We start from the raw sequence: 19,555 nt of genomic DNA, 5'->3' as shown, positions 1-19,555 counted from the left end.
AAAGGTAAGTGGGAAACCACGGCAAAATGGTATTGGAGAGATGATATTATAGTATAATCATTTAGCTAATATCTTACGTATATTGTTTGTACGTTAAACTTGTATGCGCAACTTGACATATTATTCGACTAATATTTCAAAGTCATGTAAAGGAAAATATACATTCTACAACGGTTCAAATGCAACTGTAGCTGTCTCTCTTGTCAAGACCGTGTTTGCGCCTGCGCATGAATATTCCTTACATCGCACGATAAACGTCGCTATTACGATGATCGATATCTTAATTTGAAACAATTGAGACAATTCAGATGAATTCCATTTTATCTCTAAAACGATTACATTGATCTATTACTATTAAAAATGTATATTTTCTATTAAATTGCCTTTGGTGAGAAGAGAGAAAGTATTCATAATGTACAGGATGTAAAAAAAAGGCAACGTGAAAAGGAAAAAGTCTTATCATTTGGTGGTGGTTCATAAACTGAGCAAGATGTACGGGATTGAAGAGTATTATTACAAAGTCAATCGAGGTTTCCTGAAGACGCTTGGCTTATGGCCTTATCAGCAACCATACATTGCTCAATTACAGAAAGTAGTATTTTCCAGTGTTTTTTTGACGTTTATTCTTGCTCAGGTATCTTAAAGTGTACTTAAGAAATTTCGATGATTTAGTAAGTAGTAGCCTCTAATATCATAAATTAAGGCGGTTTTATCACTTTCTTATTTTTCTATTTTTTATATAATTGATACGATTAAATGCTGTACATTTATCCCCGTATAACATCTATTAAGCTTGCAATGGAAAGATAGACAGTCATGTTTTATCTTTGTGGTTTCGTTGCGTATGATTTATAAATCTATATATTGCGTAGCACACAACAATGTATAATTAATGCGCATCCTAAATATTATGTTTAGTGCTTAGCATTTTTTACAATGCAATTCAGTACAAAGCTCCTTCTCAGGATCCTGGCATTTCTGTTTCCTACTCTTTTCGTAACTACAAGCTATTGCATTTTCGTCATACAGGCAAAGAGTGTAAGAGCAATCAAGTCGTTGCTTCATATAATATCCTCCTCTTATATTTCTAACGTAAATGTTTTATCCACAATTAAGGAAAAATGCTATAAATAGGTAAAGCTGCTCCTAGAACAGATACGAAATGACTTAACTCTGTTAAAAAACAAAGTGGAAATTGACATTATCAAAAAGTATGCTGGCGGTATGAAATTTATAACAATGACTTCGATCGGTAAAGATATGAGTTATTTTACAGTAATATTATTTACATTTATATATAATTGGCCTGTAACATTTTATCTATAATAATCGTGCCTCCACATCCTAATATTATTTAAGGAGATAAGAAGAATATAAGTAACTTATTGCGTTTGAAACCAGATTTAATGTTGATATGTTTTCCAGTGTCTTCTTATGCTGGTACAGTCTGTTACGTAATGTCACAATATCTTTTACCACTGATGCTTGATGTCATACTACCGTTAAATGCATCACGATCTTTAGAATTCCTTGTAATCACGGAATACTTTATCAATCGCGAGAAATATTTTTGGCTACTACTCTTCCATGAAGTGTTTACCGTTTATTTGGGACTGACCACAATATGTAGCACTGGTGGAACAACAATAATGTACTTTCTACACTCATGTGCACTATTTAAAGTAGCAAGGTAATGTGAAATACATTCAGGTCTTAAATATTCCTTCAATCGATGTACAGCTAAGCAAATTTCTACAGCTATCGAATAGAAAACGTAGTCGATAAGAATATATTAGCGGGCCCTGTTCCTACAAGAATATGTCTTCTTCAGCAGAGGGTTGTTCGTGCAGTTCTAATTCATCACAGAGCCATCGAGTCAGTATTATGCATATTTGTCCCAATAAGTTATGTTATATGCTATTTTATGTATCACTTTGTTTTCTATTAAAAGCGGTAAGTTATTATTTAGCAGCCTTATCGTATACCATCGCATCATAATCATATTGGAAGTCTGTCGATTGCTTGATACAAACTTTGAAAAATAAAACAAAAGACATGTTACTCAGTAGCTTTATAAATATCAATAATCTCCATTAAATACTGTATAAATAACAAGTATTGCGTGCATGATACTTAAATCACAAAGTGAAAAAAACTAATGTAATAAGAATATCTATGTAACTCCTTGTTAAAGGTATATTGAACTATGGTCATCCAGTTTTATGGTACCGTACACTATTTTGATCATAATTGGAGTTAGTTCCTTAAGTTTTAATCTTTTCCATGTAGGTAACTTTGTTTTTGTATTTTGTGTTCAATTCTGTACGATTCTCCCCCCCCCCTCTCTCTCTCTCTCTCTTCAACTTATCTTCTGTTATAGTTACTTCAATTAGTAATCGATATGGATGAACCTAGTGAGATGTATTGTACGTTTTTCTTGTTGATAACTCATGTTGGCTACATGTTCGTCCTTAATTATGGTGGACAAGAAGTACAAAATCACGGAATGCAATTATTTGAAGCGATGTAAATATTGTGTTTTGCAACTTTTCTTTTGAAGCTATATCAGTAAATTTTTACAAAAAAGCAGATTAAGTTTAACACATATCTCAATTATATTGCAAAAATGATACAATTTTCTATAAAATAAATCATTGATTCCTCTGGATATTACGATCATTACAGTTATAATGGATTGTGGTATACAGCACCGTTACATACGCAAAAATTGCTATTATTTCTGATGCAAAAAGCAACAGTGAAAGTTAATGTAGTATGCGGCAGTATATTTATTGCGTCTATGGAAGGTTTTGTCACGGTAAAATCAAACAATTTTATCAACACAGAAGTCGAATTTATCTAATCTCTTCAGGAACACTGATACAAATGTGTACATTAATTTTTTTTAATTCAAATATTCGTAAGTTGTAAGAAAGTGGAAAACTAGTAGTTATATATTAATTCATCACAGAATCACCCGATAAGGAAAACGGAAGTCTTGTCCTGGGACAATACTTTCTATAATATTTTATTTTACTTGACCGTGAACTTACATTACAACAAACTCATCCCTGAAGAGTTTAATATGTAAATCAATAAATTAATAAATCTATTAAATATTTTAACATTTTTTACAGCTTGTGAGTACAGCAGTATCTTATTTCACAGTGATGTACTCCACGCGGTAATAACGAATCAAACAAAATTATGTTTTTAATCGATTTTGTACAGTAACGAAAAACTATGTTTGTATCGCGCATACACCGTATAAATATGTTATACATAAAACTTAAATTTGTTATGGATATGATAAATGTATTATAAATGTATAATTATTAATTTCTTTATTGTGTGTATGAGTGATGACAAGGTAGTATAGTGTAGTTTTGCGACAATTGCTCAATGTTGCAATTGTTATTTTCCTTTTTCTTCTAGTTCTTATTTTATGTTTATTTCAACTGTGGAAAGTGATTAATTGTGATCTCGGAGTTTATCGGAATATGTTTATATATTTGGCAGAATATTTATTTGTATCTAATAAAAGAGATTTTTCTAAAATACATTTTAGAAAATAGGTTTTTCTATCATTTTGTTGATGTCTTCCGTAATGATGATATAAACAAGAAGCATTAAGTTTAAATTATGTAAATTAGTAGAATGCTTTTATATATAATGACAATGCATGCAATTTATTTTAAAAGTACATACACCTACAAAATTACATACTTTTTATAATATTAGTATTATAATTATACGTTTCAGAAATATAGATTCAAATAATTATTGTCAAGTTACAAAATATTAAGTAAGCAAAAAACATACAATTAAAATATTTATTACATTAATTACACTGGAACTATTAACATTTATTTTAAGTAACGAACAGATAAACGTATTGTAAAACGTACTGCTTGAAGCTTTCATTCTTAATATCAGTAATAGTAGAATCTAAGTCATTGTTAAAGGTATATTGAGGTTTTGATGTTCAGTTTTACCGTAACACTTACCACACTGATCCTGATTGCATACATTTCTATTATTGCTTTTCATCTATTTTCATTAATTCTAAATTATTATTTAATTTGTTCTAATTGCTTCGACTAATAGCAGTTATCGATGTTAATGAAATGTATGCAGTTTGTATGCTAATAGTTCTCCATTTTAGTTATAATTTTGCTATAACTGCTTAAAGTATCGTAAGCCATGAGTATGTACATGTAAGTTCTTCATCTGTTACTGAAAAGATAGCGAGTACCTTGTGAAAAACTGGTTGTTGCGTTTGTAAATATTAGCATTGCAGTACAATGAATAACAATACAAATATATTTTTTTGAGATATATATTTTTGTGCAATGTTCTTTACATAAAAAATTAATTGCTTACGAATTTTTGCAACTATTTAAGACCTAATATTTCTCTAAAAGGAAGGAAATCACGTCAAAAATGTCAAAACACATATTGAAAAGGAAATACTATAGTATAATTATATGGTTGATCAATATTTTGTTTATGTTAAATGAAAACACAACTTGTCACATTATTCGAGCAATATTTCAAAGTCTGATCATCTGATAAAGGAAGAAACACAACCCATGACGATTCAAATGCAACTGAAGCTGTCGTTCTTGTCAAGATCGTGTTTGCGCCTGCGCATGAATATTCTTTGCACCGCACAATAAATGCCTCTATTACGATGATCGATACCTTAAATTGAAGCAATTGAAGCAATTGAGGCAATTTGGATAAATTTTACTATTTCTATAGAATGTCTATAGTGATCTATTTCTAAAATTATTATAAAAAATATGTATCTTTGTGGGTGGACTATTTGTGAAAAGAGAGGAACTATTCATACTTTATACTATATGAGAGGTCAAAAAAAGACAACGTGGAAATGAAAAATTCTTTTCATTGTTGATTCATAAACCGAACAAAATGCATGAGATTGAAGAGCATTATTTCAAAGTCAATCGAGTATTCCTGAAGATGCTTGGCTTATGGCCTTATCAGCAACCATACATTGCTCAATTACAGAAAGTGCTATTTTTCAGTGTTCTTTTCACGTTTATTCTTGTTCAGGTATCTTAAATTGTACTTAAAAGTAATTTCGATGATTTAGTAAGTAGCCGCCATTAATTACATACAAATTAACGCGTTTATATTACTTTCTTATTTTTACATACTCTTACATACTTCATATGACTAAATGCTGTACAATTATGCTTTGGCATAAGATATACTACACTTGCAATAGAGAGATAGACAGCTATGTCTATTTTTGTCTCTAAGCTTTCGTTGGATATAAAGCATATATATAGCGAAAACTAACATATAATTAATCCTATATATTTTTAGTCCTTAGCATTTTTTACAACGCAATTCAGTACAGAGATTCTTCTCAAGATCCTAACATTTCTGTTTCCTACTCTTTTTGTGACTACAAAATATTGCATTTTCGTCATTCGGGCGGACAGTGTAAGGGCAATCAAACGAACAATTTACTATTATAATGTTCCACTATTATAGAAAGTAAACTATATTTCATCCAAAATTAAGGAAAATTGACATAAATAGGTGAAGCTGCTCCTAGAGCAGATACGAGACGACTTAAATTTGTTAAAAAACGACCTGGAAATTGACATTATAAAAAGATATGCTGATAATATGAGATTTATAACAATGGTTTCGATCGGTAAAAATACGAGTTATTCTACGATATTATTATTCATATTAAGTTATAATTGGCACTTAATATTTTATCTATAATAATCGTGTCTCCTGGTCCTTTTTGCACCATCTTTATTTACCATCTTAGTATTTAAGGAGATAAGAACAATATAAATAATTTGCTGAGTTTAAACGTAGATTTAATGCTTTTCAGTGACTTGTTATGCTGGTACAATCTGCTACATAATGTCACAATACTTTTTACCTTTGGTGCTTGATATTATACTACCGTTAAATGCATCACGTTCTTTGGAACTTATCCCAATCACGGAATACTTTGTCAACCGTCAGAAGTATTTTTGGGCACTGCTCTTCCATGAAGTGCTTACTGTTTATGTGGGAGTAACCACATTCTGTAGCACCGGTGGAACAACTATGATGTATTTTCTACACCCATGTGCGCTATTTAAAGTAGCAAGGTAATGTGAAATACATTCAGATCTTAAACACTTGTTTCAATCGACGTTCAGTTGAGCAAATTTCTATAGTTATCGAATAGAAAACGCAGTCGATAAAAATATATTAGCGTTCCCTGATCCTACAAGAATATATCTTCTTCAGCAGAGGGTTGTTCGTGCAGTTCTAATTCATCGCAGAGCCATCGAGTTAGTATATACATTTGTCATAATAATTTATGTGATATACTATTTCATGTTAACTTTATTTTCTAGTAAAAGCGGTAAGATATTATTTTACAGCTTTATCTATACGATATCAATACCGCACGGGAATTTTTTCGGTTGTTAGATTCAAAATACTGTATAAATAAAAAGTACTAAACGCATATTTAAATCACAAAGCGATAACAACTGAAATTAATATAACAATAGGAATATCTGTATAACTCCTTGTTAAAGGTATATTGAGCTGTGGTCATCCGGTTTTATGGTACCGTTCATTATTTTGATTATAATTGGAGTTAGTTCCTTAAGTTTTAGTCTTTTCCATGTAGGTAATGTTCTTTTTGGAATTTTGTGCTTAATTCTGGATGACACTTTGACTAATCTTTTGTTACAGTTGCTTCAATTAGTAATCGTTCTGAATGAACTTGGCGAGATGTGCTGTGTTTTTATATTGATAATACTTCATGTTGCCTATATGTTCGTTCTTAATTATGGGGGACAAGAAATACAAAACCACGGAGTGCAGTTATTTGAAGCGATGTAAATATTGTGTTTTGCATCTTTACTTTTGATGCTGTATTATTAAACATTTACAAAAATGGAGTCAGATCCTATGTGTTTGAGCTTGACATACTTGTATGTTAAGCTATAATATTAATATTACTTTATTAGTACAAAGTTTTGCGGTTGAATGTCGCAAAAAAACTTCGCACGGACCCTACAGTCAACCTAATATATAAAGGATTATTGTTTATGTAAAAATAATTTACGTATCAGCGAAAATGGAAAAGGCAAAGGAAAAGGAGCTTTATCTCCTGTATTTTCACATAAACTCTAATTCACTATGTAGGTGAATTTATTGTTAACCACTTACGTCATCGTGACACTTTTGGAGTTTTTGCTTTTACATAAAATGAAATAATTTTGTCTAAACAACTTGTTTAAAAGAGAACAGAGTATTTGCGGGGAAAGAATGCAGAGAAAGTAGTGGAGCCTTGCACTTGCATCTTAGATACATATTATACGAGTATATACTATCAAAAAAATAAGTTGTGAATAATTCAACATTTTAATTTGCATAATTTAACATTTTTCTTGTTAATAATTTTTTAATAAATTACGTGCGACAAGTAAAGCCTAATGAAGGTGATTTGACCTGACTCCATTTTTGCAAACTGTCTCCACTATCTACATCTATACAAACCGTAATATTCATATAGCTTTATCGTTCATGATCAGTTTATTACAATTGTGTCATTTGCTTAACTATTTGATTTATATTAAATTGTCATTTATTCTCTATTTCTCAGAATATCAGTTATTAGTTTTTGTTAGATACAGAATAAATTTTACACATATCTCAATTATATTGCAAAAATGACACAACTTTATTTTTTGTTAAAATAAATACATCACTGATTTTCTCGATGTTAAATTCATTACAGTTATAATGGACTGTGGTACGCAGCACCGTTGCATACACAAAAATTGCTATTATTACTAATGCAAAAGGCAACAGTAAAAGTCAGTTTGGTATGTGGCGGTATATTTATTCCGTCTTTGGAAGGTTTTGTTACGGTAAACTCAAAACAATTTTATCACCGAAGAAATCAAATTTATTTATTCTCTTCAGGGACACTGATATGTATATGTACATTTATTTTTCTTTGAAATTCAAATATTTGTAATTTATAATAAAATAGAAAGCTAGTGGTTATATATCAGTTCACTACAGAATCATCCAATAAGAAAATCGGAAATTTTGTCTAGGGACAATATTTTCCATAATATTTTATTTCACCTGACATTGAAACTTACATTACAAGAAGATCATCCCTGAAGAGTTTAATATATGTGAATCTATTAAACATTTTAATGTTTTTTTCCAGCTTGTTAGTACAGCAGTATCTTATTTCACAGTAATGTACTCTACGCGGTAATAACGAACAAACCGAAATTATAATAAATTATAATTTTAGCCGCTTTTGTACCAAAACCAATAGATATATTTGTATCACATGTTATAAATATGCAACACATAACACTTAAACTTGTTATACGCATGATTATAAATTGGTATGCGCATTATAAATTCATTATAAATGTATAATTATTTATTTCTTTAATGTGTGTATAACTGATAACAAAGTGTAATTTTGCAACAATAGCTCAATTTTGCAATTGTGATTCTCTGTTATATCTTTCTTCATGTTCTTATTTTATGTTCATTTTTCAGCTGTGAAAAGTGTGAAAAGTTAATTATAATCTCGGAATTTATCCGATATGGTTATAGATTTGACACAGAATATTTATATAAATTTAATAAAACAGATTTTTCTAAACTACATTTCATAAAATAAAGTTTTTATAAAATAGATTTGTAATGTTGTGACGTAATGACGAATATAGACAAGGAACATTAAGTTTAAATCATAAACGATGTACAGGGTGTCCCATGGGAAGTTGCTGAAACTAATCAGCTGTCATTTTTAAACGTATGCAGTTATTGAAAAAACAAAAATTGCGTTGGAAAGAGGAAAGTCTGCAGTTTTTAATGGGTATAAATAAAATTTAGCAAAATGTTTGTATATCAGTTTATTTTATTAATGAAAAATATGCTAATAATCAAGTAAGCTAATGATATATATTTTCAAAGTGTGCACCATCTGAATTTGTACAAAAATCAATTCCTTTACGAAAACTTGTGAAAACTTTTTCTAATATGTCGTCTTTAATGTTGCTGACGACCTTTTTAATAGCTACTACTAAATCTGACACTGTTTCTGGATTTCCGGCATAACAATGGTCCTTAATGTATCCCCAAAGAAAGAAGTCACATGGATTTAAATCCGGCGAGTACGGTGGCCATTCTAGCCCCCCCTGGGCAAATTTGGGGTATCCCAGACCGATGACTCGATTGCCATAAACTTTATGGATTGTTTCGAAGACCTCCTGGGTTCGATGTGGTGTCGCTCTATCCTGCATGAATGAAATCCTCTGACCAGACCTCTTTTTTTTGCATGAGGGAAGAATTGTGTTTCGAGAAGCTGCTTGTAACTTTCACCATTGACTGTTGATTCGAAGAATTACAGATAAATTCCTTTTACCGAGATCGCAGCCCATGCTGTTATTTTTTGTGGATGTAAAGGTTTAGCCAGGGAAACGTTGGGATTTTCCGATCTCCAAAATCTATAATTTTGTTTATTAACATAACCATTTAGCCAGAAATGTGCTTCGTCCGTGTAAATTATCAATTTTGCATCAAGTTCTCCATCTTCAAACATTCCATTTATCGTCTTGCAGAATTCCACACGTTTCGTCATAGCGCGTTTGGTTAGCAATTGATGCGATGTTATTTTATAGGGATGCATTTTCAGGAAATGTTTTAAAATCCTGTGTAACGTTGTTTTGGATATTTCAAGAGCTTGGGCAGCTTTCCGAACGGAAGAATTTGGATTCTCTTCAAAATACTTCTTAATATCTTCAATGTTTTCTTCTGCAGCTACAGACACAGAAGGACCTGGCAGATCATGTCTACGGTCTTGGATAGTTCCATACTGCATAAAATTATCGATAATTCTGATAAAAATAACACAAAACATTATTTTAATGCAGATTTATTGCCAAAAACTGGAGTGACGTAACGCATACGTTTAAAGAAATAATAAATTCTAACCTTTTCAGCGTGTTTTCGCTCTTAACTTTATGTGTTCCGTATTTAGTACGAAACCCCCTGTAAGCATTGCTATAAACTTTTCCTCTGGAAAAGAAGCACTCGACAAGATAAATCTTTTCTTCCGTCGTCAGATTACTCATTTTGACGCGCACAGACTTGCATCTACCACAACCAGAATAAAACTGCGGACACTCAGATGAACGACCGTTAACCGTAAGACCCTTTCTGAAGTCATGGAGGGGAGAACCAATCGTTTACTTTCAGCAATTTCCCATGGGACACCCTTTAGATTAGTGTAAATGTCTTTTTATAAATGTCTTTATCTAAAGATATGCATGAAATTTATTTTAAAAGTATACTTACATTTTGATTAGTATTGTATACGTTTTTGAAACGTAGAGTCAAATAATTATTATCAACTTACAAAATATTAAATAAACAGTAAACGTGCAATTGAAATATTTTAATACATTATTACTTATATACTGGAACTATTAACTTTTATTATAAGTAACAAAAACACAATGTATAAAGTTATTGGAACTTTGGTCCTCTGTATCATAATAGCAAAATATAACTCGTCAAAAGTATATTGAGTTTTGGACATCCAATTGTACGGTACTGCTTACTATACTGTTCCGGATTAGAGTTAGCTCCTCAAGTGTTACTTTCTTTCTTGTAGATAGTGCTTTTCACCTATTTTCGTTAATTCTAGATTATAATTTAAGTACCTTTGTGTTCTAGTTGCTTCGACTAATAGCAGTTATCGATGATTTTAATGAAATGTATACAGCTTATATGTAAATAGTTCTTCATTTTTACTATTAATTTTGCTACTACCGCTTAAGTCATAATAAGCCATGAATACATGTAAGTTCTTTATGTGTTACTTAAAAGATAGCGAGTATCGTGTGAAAAATATTTATAATATAAAGAAAATAATATAAAAATGATTTTAAAAAATATTGTAAATAGCATGTAACTGTATTGGCTTTACATTGGGATGTACAACAAAAATATATTATATATGTATTATAATAAATATATAAGAATATATTTTCCCAAATATCGTGCAATGCTTATTACGTAAGAAATTATATTAGTCTCCTTTTAATACAACTTTCATATAATTAAATAATTAATTATATTGCTACAAGGTTTACTTATGTTGCTACAAGGTTGCAAATATTTAAGCTCTACTATTTTCTTAAAAAGAAGAAAGTCATGTAAAATGGCACAACACGTATTGGAAGAATTATACTATAGTATAATTCTTATAAATGATTTTACTACTATCTTATATATATTTCTTATATGTTAAACTTGTACACGCAACTTGGCATATTATTCGACTAATATTTCAAAGTCATGTAAAGGAAGATATACATTCTGCAACGGTACAAATGCAACTGAAGATGTCTTTCTTGTCAAGATCGTGTCTGCGCCTGCGCATGAATATTCCTTACATCGCACGATAAACGTCGCTATTACGATGATCGATATCTCAATTTGAAGCAATTGAGACCATTCAGATGAATTCCATTTTTATCTCTAAACGATTACATTGAACTATTACTATTAAAAATGTATGTTTTCTATTAAATTGCCTTTGGTGAGAAGAGAGAAAGTATTCATAACTTCTAAGTATTCATAATGTACAGGATGTAAAAAAAGACAACGTGAGAAGGAAAAAGTCTTATCATTTGGTGGTGGTTCATAAACCTAGCAAGATGTACGAGATTGAAGAGAGTTATTACAAAGTCAATCGAGTGTTCCTGAAGATACTTGGCTTATGGCCTTATCAACAATCATACCTTGCTCAGTTGCAGAAACTGCTATTTTCCAGTGTCCTTCTCTCGTTTATACTTGTTCAGGTATCGTAAACCATAGATTAATCTTGCAATAGAGAGATGGACAGCCATGTTTGATCTCTGAGTTTTCGTTTGAGTATTGAGTATGAAGCATATATTTCATATAGCCAAAACTAATATACAATTAATGCATTCTAAATATTATTTTTAGTGCTTAGTATTTTTTACAATGCAATTCAGTACAAGGCTCCTTCTCAGGATCCTGGCATTTCTGTTTCCTACTCTTTTCGCAACTACAAGCTATTGCATTTTCGTCATTCAGGCAAAGAGTGTAAGAGCAATCAAGTCGTTGCTTCATATAATATCCTCCTCTTATATTTCTAACGTAAATGTTTTATCCACAATTAAGGAAAAATGCTATAAATAGGTAAAGCTGCTCCTAGAACAGATACGACATGACTTAACTCTGTTAAAAAACAAAGTGGAAATTGACATAATAAAAAAGTATACTGGCAATATGAAATTTATAACAATGACTTCGATCGGTAAAGATATGAGTTATTTTACAGTAGTATTATTTATATTTATATATAATTGGGCTGTAATATTTTATTATTAATATTTATTAATATTTTATCTAGAATAATCGTGTCCTCTAACATATTATTTAAGGATACAGATTATAACATATTATATCTAATCCCTAACATATTATTTACGGAGATAAGAAGAATATATAAGTAAGTTATTGCGTTTGAAACCAGATTTAATGCTTTTTAGTGACTTCTTATGCTGGTACAGGCTGTTTCGTAATGTCACAATATCTTTTACCACTGATGCTTGATGTCATACTACCGTTAAATGCATCGCGATCTATAGAATTCCTTGTAATCACAGAATACTGTATCAATCGCGAGAAATATTTTTGGGTATTGCTCTTCCATGAAGTGCTTACTGTTTATGTGGGACTGACCACAATATGTAGCACTGGTGGAGCAACTATAATGTACTTACTACATCCATGTGCGCTATTTAAAGTAGCAAGGTAATGTAAAATATCTTCAGGTCTTAAATATTCCTACAATCGATGTACAGCTAAGCAAATTTCTACAGCTATCGAATAGAAAACGTAATCGATAAGAATATATTAGCGGGCCCTGTTCCTACAAGAATATGTCTTCTTCAGCAGAGGGTTGTTCGTGCAGTTTTAATTCATCGCAGAGCCATCGAGTCAGTATTATTCACATTTGTCCCAATAATTTATGTCATACTATTTTGTGTGGCACTGTTATTGTCTATTAAAAGCGGTAGGTTATTATTTTACAGCCTTATCGTATACCATCGCATCATAATCATATTGGAATTTTGTCGATTGTTTCATGCAAACATTGAAAACTGAAAAGAAAAACATCTTACTCAGTATCTCTATAAATATAAATAGTCCCCATTACATACTGTATAAATAACAAGTATTGCATGCATCATATTTAAATCACGAAGTGAGAAAACTTGAAATTAATATAACAATAGGAATATCTATGTAACTCCTTGTTAAAGGTATATTGAACTATGGTCATCCAGTTTTATGGTACCGTTCACTATTTTGATCATAATTGGAGTTAGTTCCTTAAGTTTTAATCTTTTCCATGTAGGTAACTTTTTTTGTATTTTGTGTTTAGTTCTGGATGATTTTTCAACGAATCTTTTGTTATAGTTACTTCAGTTAGTAATCATTATGGATGATCCTATTGAGATGTATTGTGCCCTTATATTGACATTATATCATGTTATCTACATGTTCATCCTTAATTATGGTGGACAAGAAGTACAAAATCACGGAATGCAATTATTTGAAGCGATGTAAATATTGTGTTGTGCAACTTTTGTTTTGAAGCTATATCAGTAAATTGTTACAAAAAAGCAGACTAAGTTTCACACACATCTCAATTATATTGCAAAAATGATACAATTTTCTATTTGTTAAAATAAATCATTGATTCCTCTGGATATTACAATCATTATAGTTATAATGGACTGTGGTATACAGCACCGTTGCATACGCAAAAATTGCTATTATTTCTAATGCAAAAGGCAACAGTGAAAGTTAATGTGGTATGTGGCAGTATATTTGTTGCGTCTATGGAAGGTTTTGTCACGGTAAAATCAAACACTTTTATCAACACAGAGGTCGAATTTATCTAATCTCTTCAGGGACACTGATACAAATGTGTACATTTATTTTTTTTTAATTCAAATATTCGTAAGCTGTAAGAAAGTGGAAAACTAGTAGTTATATATTAATTCATCACAGAATCACTCAATAAGGAAACCGGAAATCTTGTCCAGGGACAATACTTTCTATAATATTTTATTTCATTTGACCGTGAACTTACATTACAAAACAATCATCCCTGAAGAGTTTAATATGTAAATCTATTAATCTTTTAAATAATTTAACGTTTTTTCCAGCTTGTGAGTACAGCAGTATCTTATTTCACAGTGATGTATTCCACGCGGTAATAACGAACCAAACAAAATTATGTTTTTAATCGATTTTGTACAGTAAAACGAAAACTATGTTTGTATCGCACATACACCGTATAAATATGTTATACATAAAACTTAAATTTGTTATGGGTATGATAAATGTATTATAAATGTATAATTATTAATTTCTTTTTTGTGTGTATAAGTGATAACAAAGTATAGTATAGTGTAGTTTTATGACAATTGCTCAATGTTGCAATTGTGATTTTCCTTTTTCTGTAATATCTTTCTTCTTATTTTATATTTATTTTAACTGTGAAACGTGATTAATTGTGATCTCGGAGTTTATCGGATATGTATTTGTCAGAATATTTATTTGTATCTAATAAAACAGATTTTTCTAAAATACATTTTATATTGTAAAATAGGTTTTTCTATAATTTTGTTAATGTCTTCCATAATGACGATATAGACAAGAAGATAAAATTAAAATTATGCATTATTATATCAATTATGCATTAATAGAATGCTTTATATATAATGATAATGCATGCAATTTATTTTACATATATACAACAACAAAAGTATATACTTTTTATTAGTATTATATACGTTTGAGAAATGTAGATTCAAATAATTATTGTTAACTTACAAAATATTAAGTAAGCATAAAACATGCAATTGACACATTTTAATATGTTAATTACACTGGAACTATTAACATTTGTAAGTAACATTTATAAGTAACGAACAGACAAACGTATACTGCTATTGAAGCTTTCGTTCTCTGTATCAATAATAGCAGAATCCAAGTCATTGTTAAAGGTCTATTGAGTTTTGGATGTTCAGTGTTATGGTAACGCTTATTACATTGATCCTGGTTGGAACTAATTCTTTAAGTATTAATTTCTTTTATGTAGCTATTGCTTTTCATCTATTTTCATTAATTCTAGATTATTCTTTAATTTGTTCGAATTGTTTCGACTAATAGCAGTTATTGATGTTAATGAAATGTATGCAATTTATGTGCTAATAGTTCTCCATTTTAGTTATAATTTTGCTTAAAGCATCGTAAGCCATGCACGTGTACGTACATGTAAGTTCATCTGTTACTGAAAAGATAGCGAGTACCTCGTGAACAAATTGTAACGGTTGTAATTATTAGCATTAAATGAATAACAATACAAACATATCTTGTTGAAATATTGTGCAATATTCTTTACATAAAACATATTATTGTCATTTTAATATGACTTTTATATAATTAATTACTACAAGTTTTTGCAATCATTTAAGACCTTATTAATATTTCTCCCTAAGGAAGAAAGTCACATAAAATGACAAAACACATATTGGTAAGAAAATACTATAGTATAATTATATGATTCATCAATATTTTTTTATGTTAAACATGTTCTATGTTAAACAACACACACAACTTTCACATTATTCAAGCAATATTGCAAAGTCTGATAAGGTAAGAAACACAGCTCATGACGATTCAAATGCAACTGAAGCTGTCGTTCTTTTCAAGATTGTGTTTGCGCCTGCGCATGAATATTCTTTGCACCGCACAATAAACGCCGCTATTAACATAATCGATACCTCAATTTGAAACAATTGAAGCAATTGAGGTAATTTCGATGAACTTTATTTTATCTATATAACGGTTACATTGGTCTATTACTAAAACAATTACTTTTTTACTTTTTAGTAATAGACCAACGTACTTTTTCTATTAAACTATTTTCGTGAAAAAGGGGAAAGAATTCATAATTTATACTGTAAAGGCTGCAAAGGAAAAGATAACGTAAAAATGAAAGACTCGTTTTATTGTTGAGTCGTAAACTGAACAAGATGTACGGGATTGAAGAGTATTATTACAAAGTCAATCGAGTGTTTATGAAGACGCTTGGCTTATGGCCTTATCAGCAACCATACATTGCTCAGTTACAGAAAGTGTTGTTTTCCAGTATTCTTTTCTCGTTTATACTTGTTCAGGTATCGTAAATCGTATTTAAGTGTAATTTCGATGGGTTAGTTAGTAAGTAACAACCGTTTTTATCGTTTTATTATTTTTCTATTTTCTACAATTTATATGATTAAATGTTATACAATTAATCTTTGTTATAAGATATATTAATTTTGCTATAGAGAGGTAGACAGTAATGTTTTATCTTTGCGTTTTCATTGGCTGTCAACCATATATTTCGTGTAACAAACCATAATATATAATTAATTCACATCTTACGTATTATTTTTTAGTGCTTAGCATGTTTTACAATGAAATTCAGTACAGACCTTTTCTTGAAGATTCTGTCATTTCTGTTTCCTACTCTTTTCGCGACTACGAAATACTGTGTTTTCGTCATTCGGGCGGACAGTGTAAGAGCACCATCAAACCATTTAGTCTATATAATCTCCTGCTGTTATATTTATAAAGCAAATTATATTTCGTTCACAAGTAAGGGAAAATGGCATAAATAGGTAAAGCTGCTTCTAGAAGAGATACGAAATGACTTAACTCTGTTAAAAAACGAAGTGGAAATTGACATTATAAAAAAGTATGCTGACAATATGAGATTTATAACAATGGTTTCGATCGGTAACAATATGAGTTATTCTACGGTATTATGATTTATGTTTAGTTATAATCGGCTTGTAATATTTCATCTATAATAATTACGCCACCTGATTCTTTTCTGACAATCTTATTATTTAACGAAACAAGAGAAATATAAATAATTTGTTGCGTTCAAAGCTACATTTAATGTTTTCCAGTGTCTTCTTATGCTGGTACAGTCTGTTACGTAATGTCACAATATCTTTTACCGTTGTTGCTTAATGTTCTGTTACCATTAAATGCATCACGATCTTTGGAACTCATTGGCATCACAGAGTACTTTGTCAATCGCGAGAAATTTTTTTGGGCATTGCTATTCCACGAAGTGGTTACCGTTTATGTGGGAGTTACCGCAGTATGTAGCACCGGTGGAACAACAATAATGTACTTCCTACACTCATGTGCACTGTTTAAAGTAGCAAGGTAATGTGGAATACATTCAGGTTTTAAGCACTGCCAGTTGTTTCAGCTGACATATACTTAAGCACATTTCTACAGCTATCGAATAGAAAACGCTATCGATAAGAAAATATTAGCAATCCCGGATCCTACAAGAAAATATCTTCTTCAGCAGAAGATTGTGCATGCAATTCTAATTCATCGCAGAGCCATCAAGTTAGTATTTGCACATTAGTATATGCACATTTGCCATAATACTTTATCTGAAATATTCTTTCACGTGCAATTTTTTCATTAAAAGCGGTAGGTTATTATTTTACAGCCTTATCATATACGTATAATTACATAAGTAACACATCTCTATATCTCCAGTGTATACTTTAGAAGTAACAAATATTGCACACATTATATTATACTTGAATCACATAGTGATAAGAATTCATATTAATATAACAATAGGAAAACTGTATAACTCCTTCTCAAAGGTATATTGAGCTGTGGTCATCCAATTTTATGGTACCGTTCACTATTTTGATCCTAATTGGAGTTAGTTCCTTAAGTTTTAATCTTTTTCATGTAGGTAACTTTTTTTTGTATTTTGTGTTTAATTCTGGTCGATTCTTCAACAAATCTTTTGTTATAGTTACTTCAATTAGTAATCGTGTTGGACGATCCCAGTGAGATGTACTTTGCGTTTCTATTGATTACTCTTCATGTTGGTTATATGTTCGCCCTTAATTATGGTGGACAAGAAATACAAAATCACGGGGTGCAATTATTCGAAGCGATGTAATTATTGTGTTTTGAAACTTCACTTTTGAAGCTATATCAGTGAATGTTTACAAAAATGGAGGCAGAGTAAATTTCACACACATCTTAAGTATATTGCAAATGTGACAGAACTTTACTTTTTGTTAAAATACAACACTGATTTATGTCGATATTAAAATCATTACAGTTATAATGGACTGTGGTATGCAGCACCGCTGCATACACAGAAATTACTATTATTTCTAATGCAAAAGGCAGCAGTGAAAGTCACTTTGGTATGTGGCAGTATATTTGTTGCGTCTTTGGAAGGTTTTGTCACGGTAAAATCATCAGAATTTTATTAACAAAGAAATCAAATTTACTCATTCTCTTCAGGGATACTGATACTAATGTGTTTATGTGTATTTACTTTTCTTTTAAATTCAAATATTCGTAATTATAAAAAAGCGAAGATCGAATGGATAGATACGTGTTTAACACAGAATCTTTGGACAAGGAAATCGAAAGACCGAATCTGTGGCAATATTAATTATAATATTATATTTCACTTGAAATTAAGAATTAGATTAAAGAAAATAATCCCTGAAGATAATATATGATAATATGTGAATCTGTTGAATATTTTAACGCTTTTCTTCCAGCTTGTCAGTTCAGCGGTATCTTATTTTACAGTGATGTATTCTACGCGGCAATAACGAACACAAGGAAAATATATTCTTAATCGAATTTATATCATAATTAAGATATAATTTTATAGCCCACGCGTTATAAATCTCCTATGTATACATATAGCATTTAAACTTGTTATGTGATAATTATAATATGTTATAACTATATAATAATTTACTTCTTCATTGTTATCTAGGTATTTATAATATGTTTTTTTTGTTCGTACTTTATGTTTATTTTCCAGTGTGGAAAGTGGAAAGTAGATTACATATTTGTCAGAATATATAAAATATATTTTTCTAAAATACGAAATAAACGATTAGCATTAAACAAGCATTAAGTATGAATATTAAATTGTACATATTTGTGCAAATGTAAATATTGGAACATGCAATTTGTATAATATACATATATGAAATATAGGTTCGAATAATGACTACTGACTTAGAAAATATTAATTAAACATTAAACACGCAGTTGAAATATATTCATTGTACTGGAACTATTCACCATTATTACAAATAACAAACGGACAAACGTATAACGCTATTCATTGTAAATTTATACATTGTATCATTGTAAATTTAATAAACATAACACAGAAACCAATTGCACATGAAAATAGTTATAAATTATAAATATGGAATTTATCCTCTTTGCGCTTGTATTATGGAATACAATTTTACTACAATCGCGCAAAGTATGGTACACTATGCAGGTATATGCAAGTTTTCCATCTGTTAATGGATAATAAGTAAAAAGATAGCGA

The 19,555-nt window shown here is 30.2% G+C and overlaps 4 protein-coding genes and 2 long non-coding RNA genes across 41 annotated transcripts in view; 4 read left to right on the top strand and 2 right to left on the bottom strand.

Annotated features, from left to right (window-relative positions):
- Nucleotides 1-19,555, top strand: part of LOC105286029 (mannosyl-oligosaccharide alpha-1,2-mannosidase IA) — a 738,960-nt gene that overhangs the window by 522,402 nt on the left and 197,003 nt on the right. The gene's annotated exons all lie outside the window — the stretch shown is intronic.
- The window catches only part of LOC105285750, a 249,063-nt gene that overhangs the window by 99,145 nt on the left and 130,363 nt on the right, over nt 1-19,555 (bottom strand). The window lies entirely within an intron of this gene.
- LOC105285104 lies at nt 305-3,567 on the top strand. 2 transcript variants are annotated; one of them, XM_026973009.1, is made up of 9 exons: nt 305-634; nt 919-1,038; nt 1,135-1,252; nt 1,426-1,690; nt 1,759-1,875; nt 2,195-2,285; nt 2,381-2,526; nt 2,686-2,818; nt 3,138-3,562. In XM_026973009.1, exons 1-9 carry the CDS (start codon nt 491-493, stop codon nt 3,186-3,188), a joined length of 1,185 nt encoding a protein of 394 aa, XP_026828810.1. In that variant the 5' UTR covers nt 305-490; the 3' UTR covers nt 3,189-3,562. The 2 variants fall into 2 exon arrangements, with proteins under 2 accessions (XP_026828810.1, XP_026828811.1); XM_026973010.1 differs by having other exon boundaries at nt 503-671; nt 3,138-3,567.
- Nucleotides 3,802-19,410, top strand: LOC105285101. Of its 7 annotated transcripts, none has more exons than XR_002193713.2 (9): nt 3,802-5,079; nt 5,356-5,475; nt 5,575-5,692; nt 5,882-6,146; nt 6,216-6,332; nt 6,585-6,890; nt 7,796-7,928; nt 8,240-8,426; nt 8,587-8,692. XR_002193713.2 is itself a non-coding variant. In XM_026972979.1 (9 exons), the coding sequence occupies exons 1-9, from the start codon at nt 4,936-4,938 to the stop codon at nt 18,810-18,812; spliced, it is 1,188 nt and encodes a 395-aa protein (XP_026828780.1). In that variant the 5' UTR covers nt 3,802-4,935; the 3' UTR covers nt 18,813-19,410. The 7 variants fall into 7 exon arrangements, 5 of the variants coding, with proteins under 5 accessions (XP_026828780.1, XP_019889090.1, XP_026828781.1 ...); XM_026972979.1 differs by lacking the exons at nt 6,585-6,890; nt 7,796-7,928; nt 8,240-8,426; nt 8,587-8,692 and adding exons at nt 17,832-17,922; nt 17,990-18,135; nt 18,305-18,437; nt 18,759-19,410; XM_026972980.1 differs by lacking the exons at nt 3,802-5,079; nt 5,356-5,475; nt 5,575-5,692; ... (4 more) ...; nt 8,240-8,426; nt 8,587-8,692 and adding exons at nt 14,913-16,325; nt 16,590-16,709; nt 16,812-16,929; ... (4 more) ...; nt 18,305-18,437; nt 18,790-19,410.
- Nucleotides 10,848-11,928, bottom strand: LOC113562732. Its single transcript, XR_003407143.1, has 2 exons — nt 11,841-11,928; nt 10,848-11,577 (listed from the first exon to the last, which is right to left on the bottom strand). It is a non-coding gene; the product is annotated as an uncharacterized LOC113562732 (long non-coding RNA).
- On the top strand, nt 11,576-14,732 carry LOC105285102. The gene is made up of 9 exons (XM_026973011.1): nt 11,576-11,900; nt 12,049-12,168; nt 12,265-12,382; nt 12,618-12,882; nt 12,951-13,067; nt 13,395-13,485; nt 13,552-13,697; nt 13,862-13,994; nt 14,307-14,732. Exons 1-9 carry the CDS (start codon nt 11,757-11,759, stop codon nt 14,355-14,357), a joined length of 1,185 nt encoding a protein of 394 aa, XP_026828812.1. The 5' UTR covers nt 11,576-11,756; the 3' UTR covers nt 14,358-14,732.

The sequence above is a fragment of the Ooceraea biroi genome, chromosome 10 (genome assembly GCF_003672135.1).
Source record: "Ooceraea biroi isolate clonal line C1 chromosome 10, Obir_v5.4, whole genome shotgun sequence".
NCBI classification, from domain to species: domain Eukaryota; kingdom Metazoa; phylum Arthropoda; class Insecta; order Hymenoptera; family Formicidae; genus Ooceraea; species Ooceraea biroi.
This window is presented reverse-complemented; position numbering and strand designations above follow the sequence as displayed.